This window comes from Scyliorhinus torazame, chromosome 4, assembly GCF_047496885.1.
Source record: "Scyliorhinus torazame isolate Kashiwa2021f chromosome 4, sScyTor2.1, whole genome shotgun sequence".
NCBI lineage: Eukaryota > Metazoa > Chordata > Chondrichthyes > Carcharhiniformes > Scyliorhinidae > Scyliorhinus > Scyliorhinus torazame.
Window position 1 is genome coordinate 99,150,522 of NC_092710.1, and position 20,702 is coordinate 99,171,223.

General features: G+C 46.2%; 1 protein-coding gene across 1 annotated transcript in view; it reads left to right on the forward strand.

Moving 5' to 3' along the window:
• Positions 1-20,702, forward strand: part of LOC140410352 (uncharacterized) — a 485,957-nt gene that overhangs the window by 215,391 nt on the left and 249,864 nt on the right. The window contains exons 13-15 of the mRNA XM_072498368.1: positions 2,931-2,954; positions 9,181-9,225; positions 11,665-11,715. Of these exons, the coding sequence (XP_072354469.1) occupies positions 2,931-2,954; positions 9,181-9,225; positions 11,665-11,715 (120 nt within the window). The remainder of the gene's footprint in view (positions 1-2,930; positions 2,955-9,180; positions 9,226-11,664; positions 11,716-20,702) is intronic.

Consider the following 20,702-nt stretch of genomic DNA (forward strand, 5'->3'; position numbering starts at 1 on the left):
CATCATTACCAAATGAGGGAGAGGAATGGCCTGTGATTGGTGGAGCAAGTTATTTCAGAATATTCCACTGCACTCATCGGAATTTTGAAAATACCACATTGGCAGGCTCTGCGGCTCTCATCCGGCCAAGCCTACTTTAGCCTACTGTGCAGCAAATTATATCGACATCGATGTCTCATGAATCATAGCAGCCTTTAGCAATACCTGTCCACCCAATGAAATAGCTGCACACCTAGTAGATGGTCAAATAATGTCTGAAGCAACCCAAGGCTGCAGATTACATTGAATGTTAGAACTTCATAATTAGCTTATCTTAATTTTACAACTCCGTCCCTCCAGCTGATCAGCAACTCATACTGCGGGGAATCGACTGGGTAAAGCTCGCAGTTTGCAGCAGCGAAGGTTTCCTTACTGCTTTATTAATTAGGAAGAGGGATAGAAATGTTTGGTCTGGAACAAGCAGCGGGAATGATTGTTGGATTTCTGCTGCGATTGATAATTTATCTGACTAGATGCTGTTGCACATTTCTTCTGGGATCCCCGAAGTCTGGCTTTCACAGAAATGTGCAGCGATGGCTCATTCCGAGAAATCGATTGGGGGAAAAGAAGTAGACGGGGGGGTAAAAATAACACTCGCTGCCATATGGGAAGTTTAAAGATCCAGTTTAAATGTTAATGAATGGATGACTGAATGGGTCGGTGGGTGGGGAATCAAGTTGGGGGAATTATGTGGCCGAGGAGGTAGTTAGGAGAGTTGGGATTCAGTGTGAGTGATTGGGGGGTCGGGTGAGGGTGGGCGTCGGTTTTGTAGTTACCCAGATGTTAGACTAAGTTTGAAACTGTAACATTCCCTAGATAGCCACCTGGGTAAGTTCCACAAAATTATCTAAAGTCTCTGACTTTAACTCCAAGTCGAAGACATCCTTGCAAGGTCCCGGGGAGCAAGGGAATTTTACATTGGAAGTGGAAACTTCACAGGCAGTTCCAACATAGGCCTGGATATTAGGACTTCCATGAGGTTGCAACACAAAACTCAGTCCTATTTCTGGTCTCTGAAGGTCTGGAGACTGGACGATTTGGGGCCTTGTTACATCAAGGTCCCCCTACAAGCCCTACCTTCTCTCCATCGTGACCTCATGATGTTCATGTCGGAACTCATTGCCTTAATTCCAACTCATTGACTTCAGAGTCAGAAGGTTGTGGATTTGAGCCTCACTCCAGAGACTCGAGCACTAAGCAGACCACTCAAGCAGGCCATTTAGCCCCTCAAGCCTGCTCCTCCTTTCAGCACAATCATGGCTGACCTTTTATCTCCAATTTCACGTCATTCCTTTCTTCGCTCTGAATACTGTAGACTCTTTAACTCCTGTGCTCTTCAATTCCTTTTGCCATCTTAAAGCCTTCAACTCCTCAGATGAATTGGAAGTGATGGAAATACACTAACATTTTAATGCAGGCAATGCAAAATGTTGACTTGGATTTTGAAGTCCAACCTTGACTTCAACTAAGCTGTTGTAATATGCATCAGCATGAAACCACCAGAAGGGAAGTATGTCACATGATCAAGTCTTAGTTTCACTTTTGCTTTGAGCAGAGCACACACACACATCTGATGTCTTCAAGTTTTACACCCATGTATAACTGTTCTCGTGTCTCTAATCTTAATAAATGAGCCCACAACATATTTATGAAATCCGTTATAAGTGATTAGTTCCTTGTGTCTTGTACAGTAAATTAGCCCAAGGTCTTAAATCATGACAATAACACAAGCACTAATTTAACTCATCTATTTGTTTTAACTCTTGGTGCCATACCTTAAGAAACTTGGTCCTTCGATTGAGAGGTAAAATTTCCCCATTGCTGTAACTTTGCCAGACCTACTTCTGCTCCTATGTCTTATGGTCTTATGGTCCTAATGGGTGTAATCAACATGAAGGCATGATGTGCTGCTAATTCAATCCCCACCAACTGCAGCCCCCGCCCTCTCAGTCCTCCCAACAGCATTAGCTTAGCATCTCTCTAGGAGTCTCCAGGAATTGAAGGTTCAGGATTCTGTAGCAAACAATCCAGGAGAAAAATTTTAGCAGCACTGAAATAAAATTCTGTAGTTTGTGTTTTGTTTGATCACTTTCAACTATTAATTGTAAAGATATTTGATAGTGCAGAACTTGGGTATCTCTGAAAAAATTTTTTTTGCGATGATTGTTGCAAGATTTGGAGAAATGTTGCAAGGTGGAAGATGAAACCTCCAAGAGTACACCCAACTCTGCCCCAGTTTTAGAATTTCCATAGCCTGAGTGCCAAGAAGTGGATCTTAAAATGAAGTTAAGAGGAGTAAAAATGAAAGCTTATAATCCAACTCGGGTAAATCTAATGAATTAGCACTCCCAGCATGGGCTTCTTCACAATGGGTGTGCGTCTTAGGAATTGAAGCCAGACATCAGTGTGTGGTATAGCATAGTCTCCCTACAGTGCAGAAGGAGGTCATTCGGCCCATTGAGTCTGCATCCTACCCAGGCCTTAAACCCACACCCTATCTATATGGCCAATTCACCTAAACTTCACATCTTTGGACTGTGGGAGGAAACCGGAGCACCCGGAGAAAACCCACACAGACACGGAGAGAATGTGCAAACTCCACACGGGTAGTCACCCAAGGTCGGAATAGAACCTTGATCTCTGACGCTGTGAGGCAGCAGTGCTTAACCACTGTGTCACCCATATGTTTCATCATTCTTTAAAACTAAAGAATTGTAAATCTTCCTTAACTGAATTCTCAATACCTGTTTCTGTCACTTAGAACTTATCAACCATCAACTCAAATAGTGACAATTTATCTCTGATGTATCCTGTGTGTGATCTCACTGAAATCGGAATGTACAGACATATGCTTACCTCACATTTAATGGATTCCTTTCTGTCTCTTACAGATTGCGGGACTGAAGGGAGAACCGGTAAGCAATTGGCCTCTGACTCAGAAAAGTATGCTTCACATTTTTTTTTACTGCTGAACAAGTGAGCAGCTGAGACATAATAGAAGCCGCAAGAAGTCATGGCTGATCCCTGGTCTGTGCTGACCATGGTGATCTCAGGTGGGGCAAGATGCTTTGGCTTCAGGATCCATGGATTGATGGCTGCAAGGGTAGAGGAAGCTCGATCACACAAGATGTTTTCTCAAGTTTGATAACATTGGCCCAATCCTTCCGACATGGGGAGCGGTGAATGGCTCAACTTCATAGAATCGCTACAGTGCAGAAGGAATCTATTTGGCCCATCGAGATTCCACCGACCCTCTGAAAGAGCATCCTACCCAAGCCCACTCCCCACCCTGCCTCCATAACCCCACCTAATCTGTACATCCCTGGACACTAAGGGATTTATCATAGTCAATCCCCCTAACCTTTGGATGAGGAAACCGGAGGCAGATATTTGGAAAAAGTTGGCAAAGGCCGGAATTGAACCCGGGTCCCTGGTGCTGTGAAGCAGCGGTGCTAACCACTGTGAAACCATACCTCAGCAAGTCCCGATGCACCCACATCCGCAGTACTTGCAGGGGAAGGTGCTGAGGTGATTTAGAATTGCTGGAATGATAACATGTATTAAAGAGCTGTTCTGTGGAGAAATGAGGGGTTGTTCTCCTTAGGGCAACTAGGTTACAAACCGATTTATGAAGCTTTTGTTGTATAAATTTAGAGTACCCAATTCATTTTTCCAATTAAGGGGCAATTTAGCGTGCCCAATCCACCTATCCTGCACATCTTTTGGGCTGTGGGGGCGAAACTCAAGCAAACACAGGGAGAATGTGCAAACTCCACATGGACAGTGACCCAGAGCCGCCATCGACTATGAGACCTCGGTACCGTGAGGCAGCAGTGCTAACCATTGCAACACCGTGCTGCGTCCTTTATGAAGCTTTTAAATAGAGTGGAAAGGGAAACCTGTTTTCAGTGGCAGAGAGGACATGGTTTTGAAGGCTCGTGGTAAAAACACCAGGGGCAACATGAGGAAATATGATTTTACTCAGCGAGTTATGATCTGAAATGTGCAGCCTGAAAGGTTGTGGAAGTACATTCATTGATAACTTTGAAAAAGGAATGGAATAAACATTTGAAGGGAAAAAAAATTGCAAGATTATGTGGAGGAAAGCAAGGGAGTGAGACTAATAGCTCTCTCAAAGGGTCAGCTCGGGCATAATGGGCTGAATGCCTACCTCAGTGTTGTATTTATTTATGATTGTGCACGCATTGAGCTGTGTGGTTTTACGATCAGGAGATTCTCTTTGCTGCCCAGTGGCTAGCTATACAATGGCATGAACCAGGGGTTGTAATAATGAAACCTTCTTGTTGCCCACACAAATCCTGCGATGACTGGAGAATTCCGGCCCTGGTCTGGAATGCCTGAAAGTGTTGTTGGCATAAACAGGTTCCCTTCTGAAGGGGAGTGGGTCAGGAAACGTGAGCAGAACCACAAGTTCAGAGCAGGGAAATTAGTTTAATTGGATAGCATGGGCACGATGGAATGAATGGCCTCCTGTATTGTCTGCTCTTGCGTGTCGCCACGTGTGATTTTATTCTAGTGATTAATTGAGGATGTAAGTTGTACCTGAGACCTAGATAATGTACCTCAGTTGTGCAAAGCCTTACTCCAGCAGGTACCTGTCAGTTTAAAAACTGAGCGGCTTTGAAGGTTGTGCAAGGTGAATTAAAGACCTCCGTGTTGTGAGGAAATACTGGTCACGAAGTGATACTGAAGTAATGTCAAGGCCCGAGGGAACAAGCTCAGAACCAGCATTCTGAGAGAGGGAATCAGGCCAAAGATTGAGTATGAGAAGCAACAGGGTCTGAAGTCAAACCTTGCGAAATAACTTTTCAGCTCTAGTTACTGAAGGGTTGCCAAAAAGGCCTTGAATAAATGCAACACGGTCAGGATCTGACACTTGAACGCATCAAGCCATTCAAGCCATCCAAAAATCCTCACAATTTTCAGTCACGATTCAGCAGGCACTTGGCAATGCAATGCAAGATGAATGACATTGATCCAAAGCCAACTAACCCCTCCCTCCCTCATTCAATTCCAGAGCCAGACGCTCCAGTGCAATGAATCTTGACACCCTACATACTGCTGGCCACTGTATATTTACATTGAGCAGTAATCACAAGACCTTGTTTTTATTCTTGGCACACATTCCCTTCCTGCCCTAATGAATGTAACCCATGCCAGGGTATGAAATGCATAGAATTACATAGGATGTAATAACAGTAAAATGAGCTATTCAGCCCAGCTGGTCTTCAAGCTCCACATGAATCTTCTCCCACCACTCTCCGTCTCCTCCTATCAACCCTGTCAAAAATATAAGAGAACGAGAAGGAGGACCAGAGTCCAGCATTCTCCACCATCCAACACCATCAGGGCTGATCTTGGGCTACAACCCCATATTCCCACCTGCACCCCATACCCCTTAATTCCCAGAGAGACCAAACGTTTGTCTATCCCAGCCTGAAATATATTCAACAATGAAGCATCCCAACCCCCTGGGACAGAGAGTTCAAGAGATTCACAACTCTTTGGATTTTCTCTTTCTGCCGCTTGTCAATGGGATTCCCATTGAAGCCATCCCACGCCGTCGGGAAACCCATGTGCGCCGCCAGAAGCAAAAGAGAATTTTCCGGTTGTAATTTCTCTTCATCCCAGTCCTAAATTATCGGCCATTTATTCTTGTGTTTTAAATTCCCTCAACCGGTGAAAACAGTCTCTCAGGGTAGGATTTTCTAGCTCTTCCCGCAGGCTGGACCTTCCAGTCCCGCCAAAGACGACCCTCTGCGGCGGGATGGGTGAGCCACGCAAAAGGCCAGAGACTTTGGCAGGACCACCGGACGATCCCAACGATCCCGCCAGCAGCCTATGCCGAACCGCCTCGCTCCCAGGGAAAATGCCCGGTGGGGGGGGCACGTTCTTCCAAACTGCATTGCATATCGGCCAAATTTACTCATTATAAAACAATCCCCTCATGCCAGGCACCAAGTTAATTAGCCTTCGCTGTGCCGCCTCCTATATCAGCATACCCTTTTATTCATTTCTCTCTCAGATTCTCCTTAAATACTATTCGCGTCAACTTGTGTTCATGCGTGCCACATTCTACCCACTCTATATAAGGAATTTCCTCCTGAATTCCACATTGGTTATATTAGTGACTACCTTATATTAATAGCCCCCCAGCTTTGGTCTCTGCCACCAGTGAAAATGTGTTCTCTCTGTCTGCCCTATCAAACCCCAAAGTATTTTAACAATATTTATCAGGTTATCCCTCAGACCACTCAAATTCCAGGGATGGCAGGATTGTGAGGCGAGATTGTGGCGACCAGGCCTATGTTGACTGGAGTTTAGAAGAATGAGAAGGGATCTCATTACGATGTATAACTTTCTGACAGGGCTGGACAGACTGGATGCAGGGATGTTGCCTCTGGCTGGAGGGGTCGAGAAGAAAAGGATCACAGCCTCAGGATATAGGATTGGCCATTTAGGACTGATGAGGAGTAATGTCTCACTCAGAGGGTGGTGAACCTATGAGATTCTCCACCACAGGAAACTATGGGGGCCAAATCGCTGAATATTAGAAAGAAATGGTTACATTTCTTATCTCTAAAGGTGTCAAGAGGCATAGGGAAAGTGAAGGAGTGTGGTATTGGGATAGAGGATCAGGCAAAATTGTAAGGAATGGCGGAGCAGGCTGGTAGTGCCAAATAGCCCACTCCTCCTATCTGCTATGTTTCCTCAGAATGGGGGCCATTAAATACCTGGGGCGTCATTCTCCGACCCCCGCCGAGTTGGAGAATCGCCGGGGGCTGCCGTGAATCCTGCCCCCGCCGTTTGCCGAAGTCTCCGGCACCGGATATTCGGCGGGGGCGGGAATCGGGCCGCGCCGGTTGGTGGGCCCCCCCGCTCGATTCTCCGGCCCAGATGGGCCGAAGTCCCGCCGATAAATTGCCTGTCCCGCCGGCGTGGATTAAACCACCTTTTGAACAGCGGGACAAGGCGGCGTGGGCGGGCTCCGGGGTCCTGGGGGGGGGCGGGATGATCAGGCCCCGGGGGGTGCCCCCACGTTGGCCTGGCCCGCGATCGGGGCCCACCGATCCGCGGGCGGGCCTGTGCCGTGGGGGCACTCTTTCCCTTCCGCCTCCGCCACGGTCTCCACCATGGCGGAGGCGGAAGAGACTCGCTCCACTGCGCATGCGTGGGAAACTATCAGCGGCCGCTGACGCTCCCGCGCATGCGCCGCCCGGAGATGTCATTTCCGCGCCAGCTGGCGGGGCAACAAAGGCCGTTTCCGCCAGCTGGCGGGGTGGAAATTCCTCCGGCGTCGGCCTAGCCCCTCAATGTTGGGGCTCGGCCCCCAAAGATGCGGAGCATTCCGCACCTTTGGGGCGGCGCGATGCCCGTCTGATTGGCGCCGTTTTGGGCGCCAGTCGGCGGACATCGCGCCGTTTCGGGAGAATTTCGCCCCTGATTCCTCATCCTGGAAGTCAGTCTGGTTTTCCTGTCCAGTATTGGAAACCGGTAGCTGATCCTCCGCGACCCATTTCCCACCATCACTGATACTGAGAATATAGCTCAGCATCTTTCGCTGTAAGGATCTCCAAGCGATTATCGGGAGCAGGAATGGGAACCTTCCCCAGGATGGCTGATGCCAGTGGAAGCACCTCTAATGTCTTAAATATTCCGGGTTTCACATCTGGGGGATGACGGCCTTGTTTGTGTCAAGACCACAGGAAGTGTTGCAAATATGCACTTAACCGCCAAGGGATCTCTGACCACTCTTGAGGTAGAAGTGGGTTAAATGACAGAGGTGTGTGCTGTACCTGGTGCAATGCTGTGAAAAGCATTCTAAATGCTTTATTTTCATGATATAATTGTGAATCTACACACTTAGGAAAGAACATAGGAGCAGAAGTAGAACATTCAACTCCACGAGCCTTTCCCAACGATCAGTTTGATCATAGAACATACAGTGCAAAAGGAGGCCATTTGGCCCATCGAGTCTGCACCGACCCACTTAAGCCCTCACTTCCACCCTATCCCTGTAACCCAATAACCCCGCCTAACCTTTTTGGTCGCTAAGGGCAATTTATCATTACCAATCCACCTAACCTGCACGTCTTTGGACGTGGGAGGAATCCGGAGCACCCGGAGGAAACCCATGCAGACATGGGGATAACGTGCAGACTCCACACAGACAGTGACAGCGGGGATCGAACCTGGGACCCTGGCTCTGTGAAGCCACAGTGCTATCCATTTGCCCTACTATGCTGCCCTACCATGGCTGATCTGTACCTCAACTCCACCTACCTGCTTTGATTGCAGAACAAAAATCTTTTGATCTCAATTTTGAAATGTTCAATTGTCCCCAGCTTTTAGGGAAGAGAGTTCCAGGTTACCACTAACCCAATGGCCAAAATCTTCCGTTCTCGTTCCCGGCTAGGATTTTTCCGGTGCCGCTACAAGTGAATGGAGTTTTGGCTGGAACACCAAATTCTCCATTCTATTGCGCGACAGGTCCTGCCACGGACAGACCAGAGATTCCCTCCCTGCGTGTTTCCTGAGATCGCTCCTGCACTACCTGACTAACTTTCAGCGTATGCCTTTGATCTGGACATTTTCACCTGGGCAATCTGTTTAATTCCCTGCCCAGTGAAGCAATTGAAATGTAAAATGAAATGAAAATCGTTTATTGTCACAAGTAGGCTTCAAATGAAGTTACTGTGAAAAGGCCCTAGTCACCACATTCCGGCGCCTGTTCGGGGAGGCTGGTACGGGAAGGCTACCTCGTTGATTGTTTTTAAGGCAAAGGTAGATATATTTTTGAACAGTAAAGGAATTATGGGTTATGGTGAGCGGGCGGGTAAGTGGAGCTGAGTCCACAAAAGATCAGGCAAGATCTCATTGAATGGCGGAGCAGGCTCGAGGGGCCAGATGGGCTACTCCTGTTCCTAGTTCTTATGTTCTTGTTTAAATAGCTTCGAGCTACCTTATTGGCACTTTTAATCATCTTAAACACCTTAGTTAGATTCCCCCTTAATCACCTGTACTCAAGGGAAAACAAGCCTAATTCTGCGACCTGTCTTCATACTTTAATTTTCTTAAGCTCTGAAGTGATCATGTTTAATCGGAATAATATTTTTACAGGGTGAACCTGGTGCCTATGGTTTACCAGGACCACAAGGAGAAAGGGTGAGTATTTTTGCAATATTATATATTCTGCCTAGATTGAATATTAAATCAACGCATTCCCCTCTCTCTATTGGCACTGTTTCTGTGATGCACCCAGACGTAGTGTTAACAACTCTGGATGGAGTCCGAGTATTTTCATCAAATAATTGCCCATGTTTTACTGCCCTGCCCAATTAAAAAGCTTCCCTACCGTCTGTGTTTGTGACCAATTTTTCTCCTGGGTTTTGCTCTTCGCACTGTCAGGAGATTAATCTTCAATTCTTGGAGACTCCAGCGCAACCCTGAAGGGTTGGAAAACCTACCTTAACATAGAAGATAATGAACATAGAACAGTACAGCAGAGTTACGGTCCTTCGGCCCACGATGTTGTGCCGACCATTTATCCTAATCTAAGATCAACCTAACCTACACCCCTTCCATTTACTGCTGTCCATGAGCCTGTCTAAGAGTCGCTTAAATGTCCCTGATGACTCTGACTCCACCACCTCTGCTGGCAGTGCATTCCACGCATCCACCACTCTCTGTGTAAAGAACCTACCTCTGACATCTGCGCTAAACCTTCCTCCAATCACCTTAAAATTATGTCCCCTCGTGACAGCCATTTCCACCCTGGGGAAAAGTCTCTGGCTAACCACTCTATCCATGCCTCTCATCACCTTGTACGCTTCTATCAAGTCACCTCTCTTCCTTCTTCGCTCCAGTGAGAAAAGCCCTAGCTCCCTCAACCTTTCTTCATAAGACATGCCCTCCAGTCCAGGCAGTATCCTGGTAAATCTCCTCTGTACCCTCTCCAAAGCATCCACATCATTCCTATAATGAGGCGACCAGAACTGGACGCAATATTCCAAGTGTGGTGTAACCAGGGTTTTATAAAGCTGCAGCAAAACCTCGCGGCTCTTAAACTCAATCCCCCTGTTAATGAAAGCCAACACACCATACACCTTCTTAACAACCCTATCAACCTGGGTGGCAACTTTGAGGGATCTATGTACGTGGACCCCAATATCCCTCTGTTCCTCCACACTTCCAAGAATCCTGCCTTTAACCCTGTATTCAGCATTATATTTGACCTTCCAAAATGAATCACTTCACAATCATCTAGGTTGAACTCTATCTGCCACTTCTCAGTCCAGCTCTGCATCCTGTAAATGTCCTGTTGTAATCTGCAACAGCCCTCAACACTATCTACAACTCCACCAACCTTCGTGTCATCGGCAAACTTACTAACCCACCCTTCCACTTCCTCATCCAAGTAATTTATTAAAACCACAAAGAGCAGACGTCCCAGAACAGATCCCTGTGGGACACCATTGGTCACCGACCTCCAGGCGGAATACTTTCCATCCACTACATTCGCTGTCTTCTTTTGGCCAGCCAATTCTGTGTAAAGACAGCCAAATTTTCCTGTATCTCATGCCCCCTGACTTTCTGAATGAGCCTACCATGGGGAACCTTGTCAAATGTCTTACTGAAATCCATATACACCACACCCACTGCCCAATCTTCATCAATGTATCTTGTCACATCCACAAAGAATTTAATGAGGCTTATGAGGCATGACCTGCCCCTCACAAAGCCATGCTGACTATCTTTAATCAAACTGTTTTTCTAAATAATCATAAATCCTATCTCTCAGAAGCCTTTTCAGTATTTTGTTCACCACAGACGTAAGACTGATGGGTCTGTAATTCCCAGGAATTTCCCTATTCCCTTTCTTGAACAGGGGAACAACATTTGCCTCCCTCCAATCATCCGGTATTACTCCAGTGGAGAGTGAGGACGCAAAGATCATCGCCAATGGTGCAGCAATCTCCTCCCTCGCTTCCCGTAGTAATCTTGGGTATATCCCGTCTGACCCAGGGGAGTTATCTATCCTGATGCTTTACAAAATTTCCAGCACATCCTCCTTCTTAATATCAACCTGTTCGACCCTATTAACCTGGTTTACACTGTTCTCATGAGCAACAAGGTCCCTTTCTCTAGTGAATGCTGAAGCAAAATATTCATTAAGGGCCTCCCCTATCTCCTCAGACTCTAGGCACAAGTTCCCTCCACCATCCCTGATCGGCCCTACTCTCACTCTGATCATCCTCTTATTTCTCATAAGCTTAGAATGCTTTGGGGTTTTGCCTAATCCTTCCCGCCAGGGCTTTTTCATGCCCCCATCTAGCTCTCCTAAACCCACTTTTGAGATCCTTCCTGGCTACCTTGTAACCCTCTAGAGCCGTGCCAGATCCTTGCTTCCTCAACCTTACGTAAACTTCCTTCTTCCTCTTGACTAGAAGCTCCACTTCTCTTGTTTTCCAAGGCTCCTTCACCTTACAACTCCTTCCTTGTCTCAGTGGGACAAACTATCCAGCACTCGCATGACTTTGAAATGCCAGGCAATTGGAAACAGGATGAAGTTGACGTGTGGCATTGCCAATGTTTGTTTTCCAGGGTCCTGCAGGGCCTCAAGGTCTTCCAGGTTTGGTGGGAAAAGGTCAAAGGGTGAGTAAGCTTTACAAGCAATCACCCTGTTTGGTTGGAGTCGGTGGGCTGGACTGGTCAGCCTTAAACATTATCGATTGATAGCTCAGAATGAGAAAGCCATTGAGTTGACTGGACTTGGAGCCAGTGGCCTGGGAGGTGAGAGTGTTAAAGTCCCCTGGTTTCTACAATTAGACAGCAAGTGTTCAACCTGGAAAGCGGAATTGATTTTCTGTTTCTGCTTAATATTACAATTGTGATATGAGAAGAAGAACATAATGTGTAATTGGATGGTGATGTCTTTTTATATATTGCATAACAATTTGAGATTAGGGCAGGTTAAGTCATTTTGTAGTTTACTTCTACTTGAGGAGCAGGTTGCCATAAAACGAAATAATATATATTTTTTTAATTCATCTGGTTATTGTGATTTGTTGCCTGTTCTCTTTCCTTCCACCACCCACCTTCTGTCCCCAAGATGTTGGCTGTTTTCTGGGCCACAGTTGCGATAATTTCTAAAAGTAATTCTGGCGATGTGGGCACCGCCACCTAGGCCAGCATTTATTGCCCATCCCTAATTGCCTTTGAGATGGTAGTGGTGAGCTTCCTTCTTGAATCACTGCAGTCCACATGGTGTCGGTACACCCACAGTGCTGTTATGGTGGGAGTTCCAGGATTTTGACCCAATGACAGTGAAGGAACGGCGATATATTTTCAGTCGGGGTGGTGATTGGCTTGGAGGGGACCTTGTAGATGGTGGATTTCCCATGTATCTGCTGCCCTTGTCCTTCTTTCGATTGAAGGCAGATAATTCTCTGAATGGCTATCAATTGAGAGAGGAAATGTGCAACGAGACCCGGGTGTCCTTGTACACCAGCCACTGAAGGTAAGCATGCAGGAGCAGCAGCGGTAAAGAAGCCAAAAAGTATGCCTGCCTTTATAGCGAGAGGTTTTGAGTACAGGAGCAGGGATGTCTTGTTGCAATTATACACGGCCGTGGTGAGACCACATCTGGAATATTGTGTGCAGATTTGGTCTCTTCTCTGAGGTAGGATGTTTTTGTTATGGAGGGAGTGCAGCAAAGGTTTACCAGGCTTCGTCCTGTGATGGCAATACTGACGTTTGAGCAGAGATGGAGTCAATTAGGATTACATTCGCTGGAATTTAGAAGAATGAGGGGGGGGGGTTCTCATTGAAACCTATAAAAATCTAACAGGACTAGACAGGGAAGATGCAAGAAAGACGTTCCAGATGGCAGGGGAGTCCAGAACCAGGGGTCACAGTCTGAGGGTACAGGGTAGACGAGGAGAAATTGCTTTACACAGAGTGGTGAGCCTGCAGAATTCTCTACCACAGAAAGCAGTTGAGGCCAAAACATTGTGTGTGCGGTTCAGCGACCCCGTAGCGCCCGGTGTGGAGCTGGGCGCATCACACACGAGCCCTAAATCAGACTCTGGGCTGGGCTGATCGCGAGTCACCCGATTCACTCTACCCGCGCGATCTGGATCTCGCCCTCGCTGGGCGAAATCCAAATCTGATTATTTAAATGGGTCTAACAGCTCATTAAAATACCAGGATGTCAGATTCACCCAGTTGACGGGGCTCAGTGGCCACACCTGGGAGACATCGCCAGGGTGCCATTTAGTTCTGATCCACACAAACATGGACCAGGCATAACAGCACCTGGGGAGTCTTCCGGGCCATTGGAGACCCCCGGATGGTCAGGGACAGGGCAAGGTCGCCGCATTATAGGAAGGATGTGGAAGCATTGGAAAGGGTGCAGAGGAGATTTACCAGAATGTTGCCTGGTATGGAGGGAAGATCTTATGAGGAAAGGCTGAGGGGCTTGAGGCTGTTTCCATTAGAGAGAAGAAGGTTAAGAGGTGACTTAATTGAGGCATACAAGATGATCAGAGGATTGGATAGGGTGGACAGTGAGAGCCTTTTTCCTCGGATGGTGATGTCTAGCACGAGGGGACATAGCTTTAAATTGAGGGGAGATAGATATAAGACAGATGTCAGAGGTAGGTTCTTTACTCAGAGAGTAGTAAGGCCGTGGAATGCCCTGCCTGCAACAGTAGTGGACTCGCCAACACTAAGGGCATTCAAATGGTCATTGGATAGACATATGGATGATAAGGGAATAGTGTAGATGGGCTCTAGAGTGGTTTCACAGGTCGGCGCAACATCGAGGGCCGAAGGGCCTGTACTGCGCTGTAATGTTCTATGTTCTATATTCTAAGGTGGCATCCTGACACCTGAGCATGCAGGTAGTTCCAGGTGGTACTGATAGGCTGCTCGGGGCACTGCCAGGAATCCAGGCTGGCAGTGCCAGGGTGCCCATGTGTCAGGGGTCAGGCCTGGCAGGGCTTTGCCATTGGAAAGGATGAGTGAGGGCTTCCCAGGGGGCCTCCCCAAGTTTAGGAGATTACGGGTTTCAGAAAACTGGGCGGGGAGGTGGTGGAGGGTGGACCTGAATGGGGGTGGGGAAGTTCCTGGCTGCCGGACAAAATGGTGCCCCGATCTGCGAGAAACCTTTCCAGGAAACTACTGAAAGTGCTGCCTCGGCAGAGAGAATTTCCTCGAGGCCAATTAAATCGGCAAAGTACCATTTGATAGGGGTATGTTTCTCGGTGCCGCAGCCACCGAGAAACAACCCACTAAATGCGCCGTCAAAGGACTTCAACTTCAGTCCACTGAATCACACCCTGTATGTTTTCAAGAAGGATTTAGATACAGCTCTTAGGGCTAAAAGATCACCGGATAGGAGGTAACGCAGGACTAGGTTCCTGAGTTGGATGATCAGCTATGATCATAATGAATGGGCTGGGTGCGAGAGACCCTTTGGGGAGAAGGAGGTGGAAATATACAAGTAAAATAAATCTACGTTTTTCTACAGTCATCGCTTCTGACTGGTCACTTGCCTGAAACTTTACAGTGATATTTATGGATGAACATTATCAAGATTCAGGGCCGGTATTCTCCGTTGCGGGTCAACCCCATTACCGCTGCTAGCGAGGACGGAGAATTTGGTGCTCAGCCAAATTTTCCATTCACTGCACCAGCACTGCAGAATTCTGCTGCCTTGAATTGATGGAGAATCCCACCCTAGGTTTCTTTATCTATGGGGGGGTGGGGTTGAAATTCTGTCAGGCTTATCCTGATCATTGTAAATTTGGTCAATGAGAGTAAATATTGGCATCATTTTCCCTGGGCTTCCATGGATTTTCCACCAAAGTGACAGTGGGCAATCGGAGAAAATTGTGGCTGAAATTCAAATTCTGTTTTCGCTTTGTGGCTTCTCAATTTTTTCCAATGCTGTTTGCAGGAGAGCCTGCAATGTGGGCGCCGCTATATACGTGGCAGGCACTTTTAAAAGAACACATGTTTACATGTGTGGGAGAGGCAGGATTGTGGGAAGACGATGTGCAGATGGGGCCCAAAGGTGCCAGAATTAGTTTTAGGTGACGAAGCTGGCAACTGGAAAGAGTAGCATTGGGGGAGCATTTTGCTGAGAGTGATCATAATTAAGTTACTTTAAACATAATTCTGGAAAAAGGCAAAGATAAAACTGGAGTTAAAGTTCTAAACTGGGATGAGGCCAATTTTACTCGGATGGGAGTTTGATTTAGCAAAAGTGGATTGGAAACAACTGCTTGAAAGTAAATAGTGGGAGGCATTCTAAGGGTGATTCAAGGGGTTCAGAGTAAACATGTTCCCACAAAGAAAAAGAGTGGGACTTCCAAATATAGAATCCCTTGGTGCTTGCAGGATAAAATAGAGCAGGAAAGGCGAGTTTATGCAAGACACCGAGAACTCAATATTACAGAAAGCCGAGAAGTGTATAGAAAGTTCAGAGGTGAAATCAAAAAGGAAATTGGGATAGCAAAGAGAGGGCATGAAAGGATATTGGCAAATCGCATCAAGGAGATCCCAAAGATGCTTTATCAATACTTAAGAGGAAGAGGATTGTTGTGTATTCATAGTGTTTTGAGTGTTTCCTCACTTATTGTATTCACTGTTTGTATTATAGTTCGTTAGTTGTCTTTCCATGTGTTCATTTTGTTAATAAACTATCTTACTAGTCAAAGAGCTAGATGTTCCGTGTGCATCTGTACTATGGCTGCAACACAGAACATAACAGCCGATTAGCGTTTGTAGGCACCCTAAGAAACAATAAATAATTGAAATTGTCACTGCATGAAAGCTGGTGATGGGGGAGCCAAATAACGGTTGCAGCCAATATAGGAACCAAAAAATCACCAAAAAATCCAAAGGAAGCAACCTTGGAGAGAAGGTCGCCACACGCTTCGGCTGAAAAGAACTTGGTAGCCGTGAGTACCAAATACCCTGCAACAACAAATTTAGAGCTGGTGGTGATGGAAAACACAAAGGGAAACATGCTGAGCTCGCGTTGTGCCTTATTTTGGGGAGAAGTGGAGAAATGGAGAAGGTAGTTCTAAAAATTCATGGTACATTGTGCACACGCAGATCCTTCCATAGAGAAAAATTGAGTTTTTGCTGCCATGGGACTGTCTGAAGAGAACACAGAGTGATGGAGTAATTCCAGAACAATTCAAGAAGCATTTGATACGGTGCCACATGGCAGGTTGGTTAGCAAATTAGATATGTTTGGAATTGATGGGTCCTTGGCAGCATGGATTCGAAGTTGGCTATGGGATAAGAAACTAAGGGTAGGGTTTAGATGGGCATTTCTCAGACTGGAGATGAGTTGAAAGTGGTGTTCCCCAGAGCTCAGTGTTGGGACCCTTGCTTTTTCTGATTTATTTAAAAACAATTTAGAGGTGGGTATTGAGGGCAAAAACTCTAAATTTGCAGATGATACTAAGCTAAGGAGAATAGTGAATTGTCAGGATGATGCTGAGCGACTTCACAGGGACATTGACAAGTTGGTCAAATGGGCAAACACCTGGCAGATGAATTTCAATGCAGAGAAATGTGAGGTCATACATTTTGGGAGAAGAAACATGGGGAGACAATATAGGCTCAACGGTTCAACTTTGAGGGGAGTGCAGAGTGACCTCAGGGTTCAAGGGCATAATTGTCTGACTGTGACCAGGCAAGTTGAAACAGTTGTTAGGCTTATAGGATCCTTGGGTTTATCAATAGAGGCATAGAATATAAAAGCAAGGAAGTGGAACTACACCTCGACAAATCATTGGTCAGACCACATTTGGAATATTGTGTTCAGTTCTGGGCACACTATATTTAAGGAAGGATGTTAAAGCTCTGGAACGAGTGCAAAGGAGATTTACGAGAATGAAACAGGAATGAGGAATTTTAAGGAAAGATTAGAGAAATTGGGCTTATTCTCCTTAGAACAGAAAAGATTAAGAGGCGACCTATGAACAATTTTGACAAGGTAAAGAAGGATATCCGGTTTCCACTAGTTGACATGTCACTGACTACGGGTCGCAATTTCAAGATGGTCAGCAATAAAGCTAGGAGCGAGATGTGGAGAAACTTCTTTACACAAGAGTTGCTGGGATTTGGAATGCGCTGCCTGGGAGAGCGATGGAGGCGGATTCCACAGGAAGTTTCAAAAGAGAGCTGGATATATACTTGAAAATGGTGAATTTAGAGGGCTACGGATATAGGGCTGGGGTAGACATTTTGGAAGCTGGCGCACATATGATGGGTTGAATGGCCTCCTTCTGTGCTGTAAAATTCTATGATTCTATTTTGTTCAAGCTAACAAGATAGCAGCAGATATAAACATTGCAATGTTCCTGAGCATTAGGGGGTAACATTTAACCTCCTTAGGGGTCTGGCCTAACTGGAAAAATCAGACCCCAAAAGAGGCAATGAAATAGTGGAAATTTTGCAGTGCCATTATTTACCAAAACCTTTAGTCATCTCGAAAAGGTTTAGGATTCTTAAGCGCAACCAAGAAGAAGGTGAATTGATTACACAGTTTGTGGCTACACTGAAAAGACTGTCTGACGTTGTAAATACGGGGATGTGTTAAACTTTACCATCAGAGATAGATTAGTCTGCAGTTTAAGCAGCGAAGCTATTCAAAAGTGGTTATCAACCTGACCTTAAAGAAAGCTCTGGAAGTTGCTTTATCCATGGAATTAGTAGCCAAAGGAGCTCAACCGCTGAGTTCAACCACAGCTATTTACAAGATTTTGGCGGAAACTCAAAAGAAAACACAGATTCGCACTTGCTATAGGTGTGCAAACACTGGGCACACAGCAGCAGATTGTTGGTGCAAAGACATCTTGTGCCGAAATTGTGTCAGAAAGGCCACATTGCAAGCACTTGTCAGAAAAAGAAACAAGCTTCAGTCAAAAGTTGCAGGAAGCTGAATCAAGGAAAAAGTGTCTATATCGTACAAGCAGGACGTGAGAAGGAACTAGATTCACAGTCCAAAGACAGACTGTTATTAATCTATTAGCTATTGCTGGTGCAACAAACTGATATTGGGCCACTCCACTACTGGACGGTCAGGCGGTGAAGATGGAGATGGACACTGGGGTCGCGGTCTCGCTGGTGCAGAGGGTGTTTATCAAGAACAGCTCCGAAATATTGCTTTGCAACCCACTGAAGAAATGGTTCCAATAAGGGACCGTATTGATGTAACATGCAATTAAATGGACAGGCAGTTGATTTGTCCATGCGCATAATCAAAGGAAATTGTCTGGCGTGAATGAGAAGAATTTGGCTGGAAAAGATTAGGTTAAATTGGGCCGAGGTAAATATCATAACAGATTCCAAATCAGGCCTACCCAAAGTACTGAAGAAATATGTCATTGTCTTCAGTGGTGCGCTAAAGGCTATGAAGGATATCTCAGTAAATCATAAGATTAAGGAAGAAAGACAGGTGAGATGCTTAAAGGCTAGGTCATTCCATATGCAATCAGACCTAAGCTAGAGGCAGAATTCGAATGGCTGGTCAGATTGGGGGTTCTTTGAGGGCAGCACGGTGGCGCAGTGGGTTAGCACTGCGTCTTCACGGCGCCGAGGTCCCAGGTTCGATCCCAGCTCTGGGTCACTGTCCGTGTGGAGTTTGCACATTCTCCCCGTGTTTGTGTGGGTTTCGCCCCCACAACCAAAAATGTGCGAGCTAGGTGGATTGGTCACGATAAATTGCCCCTTAATTGGAAAAAATGAATTGGGTACTCTAAATTTTAAAAAAAGATTGGGGGTCCTTAAACCCATTAATGTGAGTGATTGGGCTACGCTGATCGTATCTGTGATGGAAAAAGAGAGGCCGATAGCCTTCGTGTCGAGGACCTTGAAAAAAGCTGAAAGCAGTTGTCCACAGATAGAGAATGAAGTCCTTGGAATCATTTTTGGAATTAAACGTCCCTGTATGGGAGGAAATTCACTTCATTGACGGACCATCGTTCGCTAGCAGAGATTTTGGAATTCTGAATGCAGAGGTGGGCATTGCTCCTGTTGGCACACACATACACGATCAAGTCTCGTCAGTCAAATCTTCGTGCAAACGCAGGTGGACTCTCCTGACTACCCTTACCAAATAGTTTGTCGATAAGCAGTTTGTTTGGAAACATTTTCTGCTTTGAGCAAGTAGATAATACTCATGTAATTGCAGAATAGGTGAAGAAGAGGAGGTTATGGGCATGCTGCTTCGAGGCAAGATTTCAGGAACAAACCCGGAGTTAAAGCAATCTTCCACTCTCTTCTCTGAGGAATGAGAGTCATCAGTCCACTATTATTAAGAAAACTAATTACACAAAGGCCACTGTGGCATTGGAAGGATTAAGAAGATAGGAGCTATTTTTGCTGCCAGATACTAAAATCGAGGAGAAGGGCAGGAATGTGTTCACCATGTGCAAAAGTGCAGAACCTGCCGCCATTAGCCCCGATGCACCCATGGCAATGGCCAGAATAGGCCTGGCAAAGGGTGCATGTTTATTGCACCGGACCATTTGAAGGGCACATGTATCTCATTCTAGTCGATGCTCACTCGAAATGGCCTGAGGTTTCCATCATGAACTCAACGTTATTGGAAAAAACAATTGAGATGAAATCCTCAGCAGATTTGGTTACCCTGAACAACTGGTGAGCAATAATGGGCCGCAGTTCATATCTCAAGTGTTCATAAACTACTTGGAGGAGAATAAAATTCATCAACACTCTGGTCCACTTCTTATCACCCTGCCACAAATGGGCTAGCAGAACATTCTCTTCAAATGATGAAATCGTCAATCCCAGCCCTGGCAGAGTCCCCCGCCAGCAGCGGCACAACTGTCCGCAAACTATAGCGATGTTGGACACTCTCCATACCCCCTCACTCTCCCTCAGCAGCCATGACGGCGGTTTCACAATTTTTAAAAGCACAAGTGAACTGCATCATCGGGAACTCGGCCCATCAGAGGCGGTGAATTGCGGAGGCCCCGGAGAATACCGGGTCAGGCCTGCTAATGATATGCAAACCATGTTTACTGTACCTGCATTCCGGACCACATTGACGCCGCTGTCTAGGTGACGGAGAATAGCAATTTGGCGTCAAATAGGCACCCACTGCAATTTTGGCGTCAGAACCTATTCTCCGCCCAATCGTGTTTCCTGATTTCGGCATCAGCAAACGGAGAATCCCGATCCATGATTTTCGCCAAGGTCAAGACGTTCTGGCAACTATTTATAACACAAGTGAAAAGTGGATTCCTGTCACCAACTTAGCACAGACAGAACCGATCTGCTACACCATACTCACCCGAGGTGATATAACATGGAGAAAGCAGATAGATCAACTTTCGGCGATAAGAACCAATCCGCCAGAGGCAGAACTGGCAGAGTCCAAATACAGCTGTATCAAGAGACGACCTGGACCTTCCCGAGAACCTGACACTAACCAAACCAATTGGGGAAACAGCACCTCAATTGCGAATCAAACACCGAGTCAACTTCGGATCACTATATCGACTTGGGTTAAGGTAACCACTGATGACCCTCACACAAAGCCAAAGACCAATTGCATGGCATCATCGGAGATTGTGTCATTGATCATTTGTGTG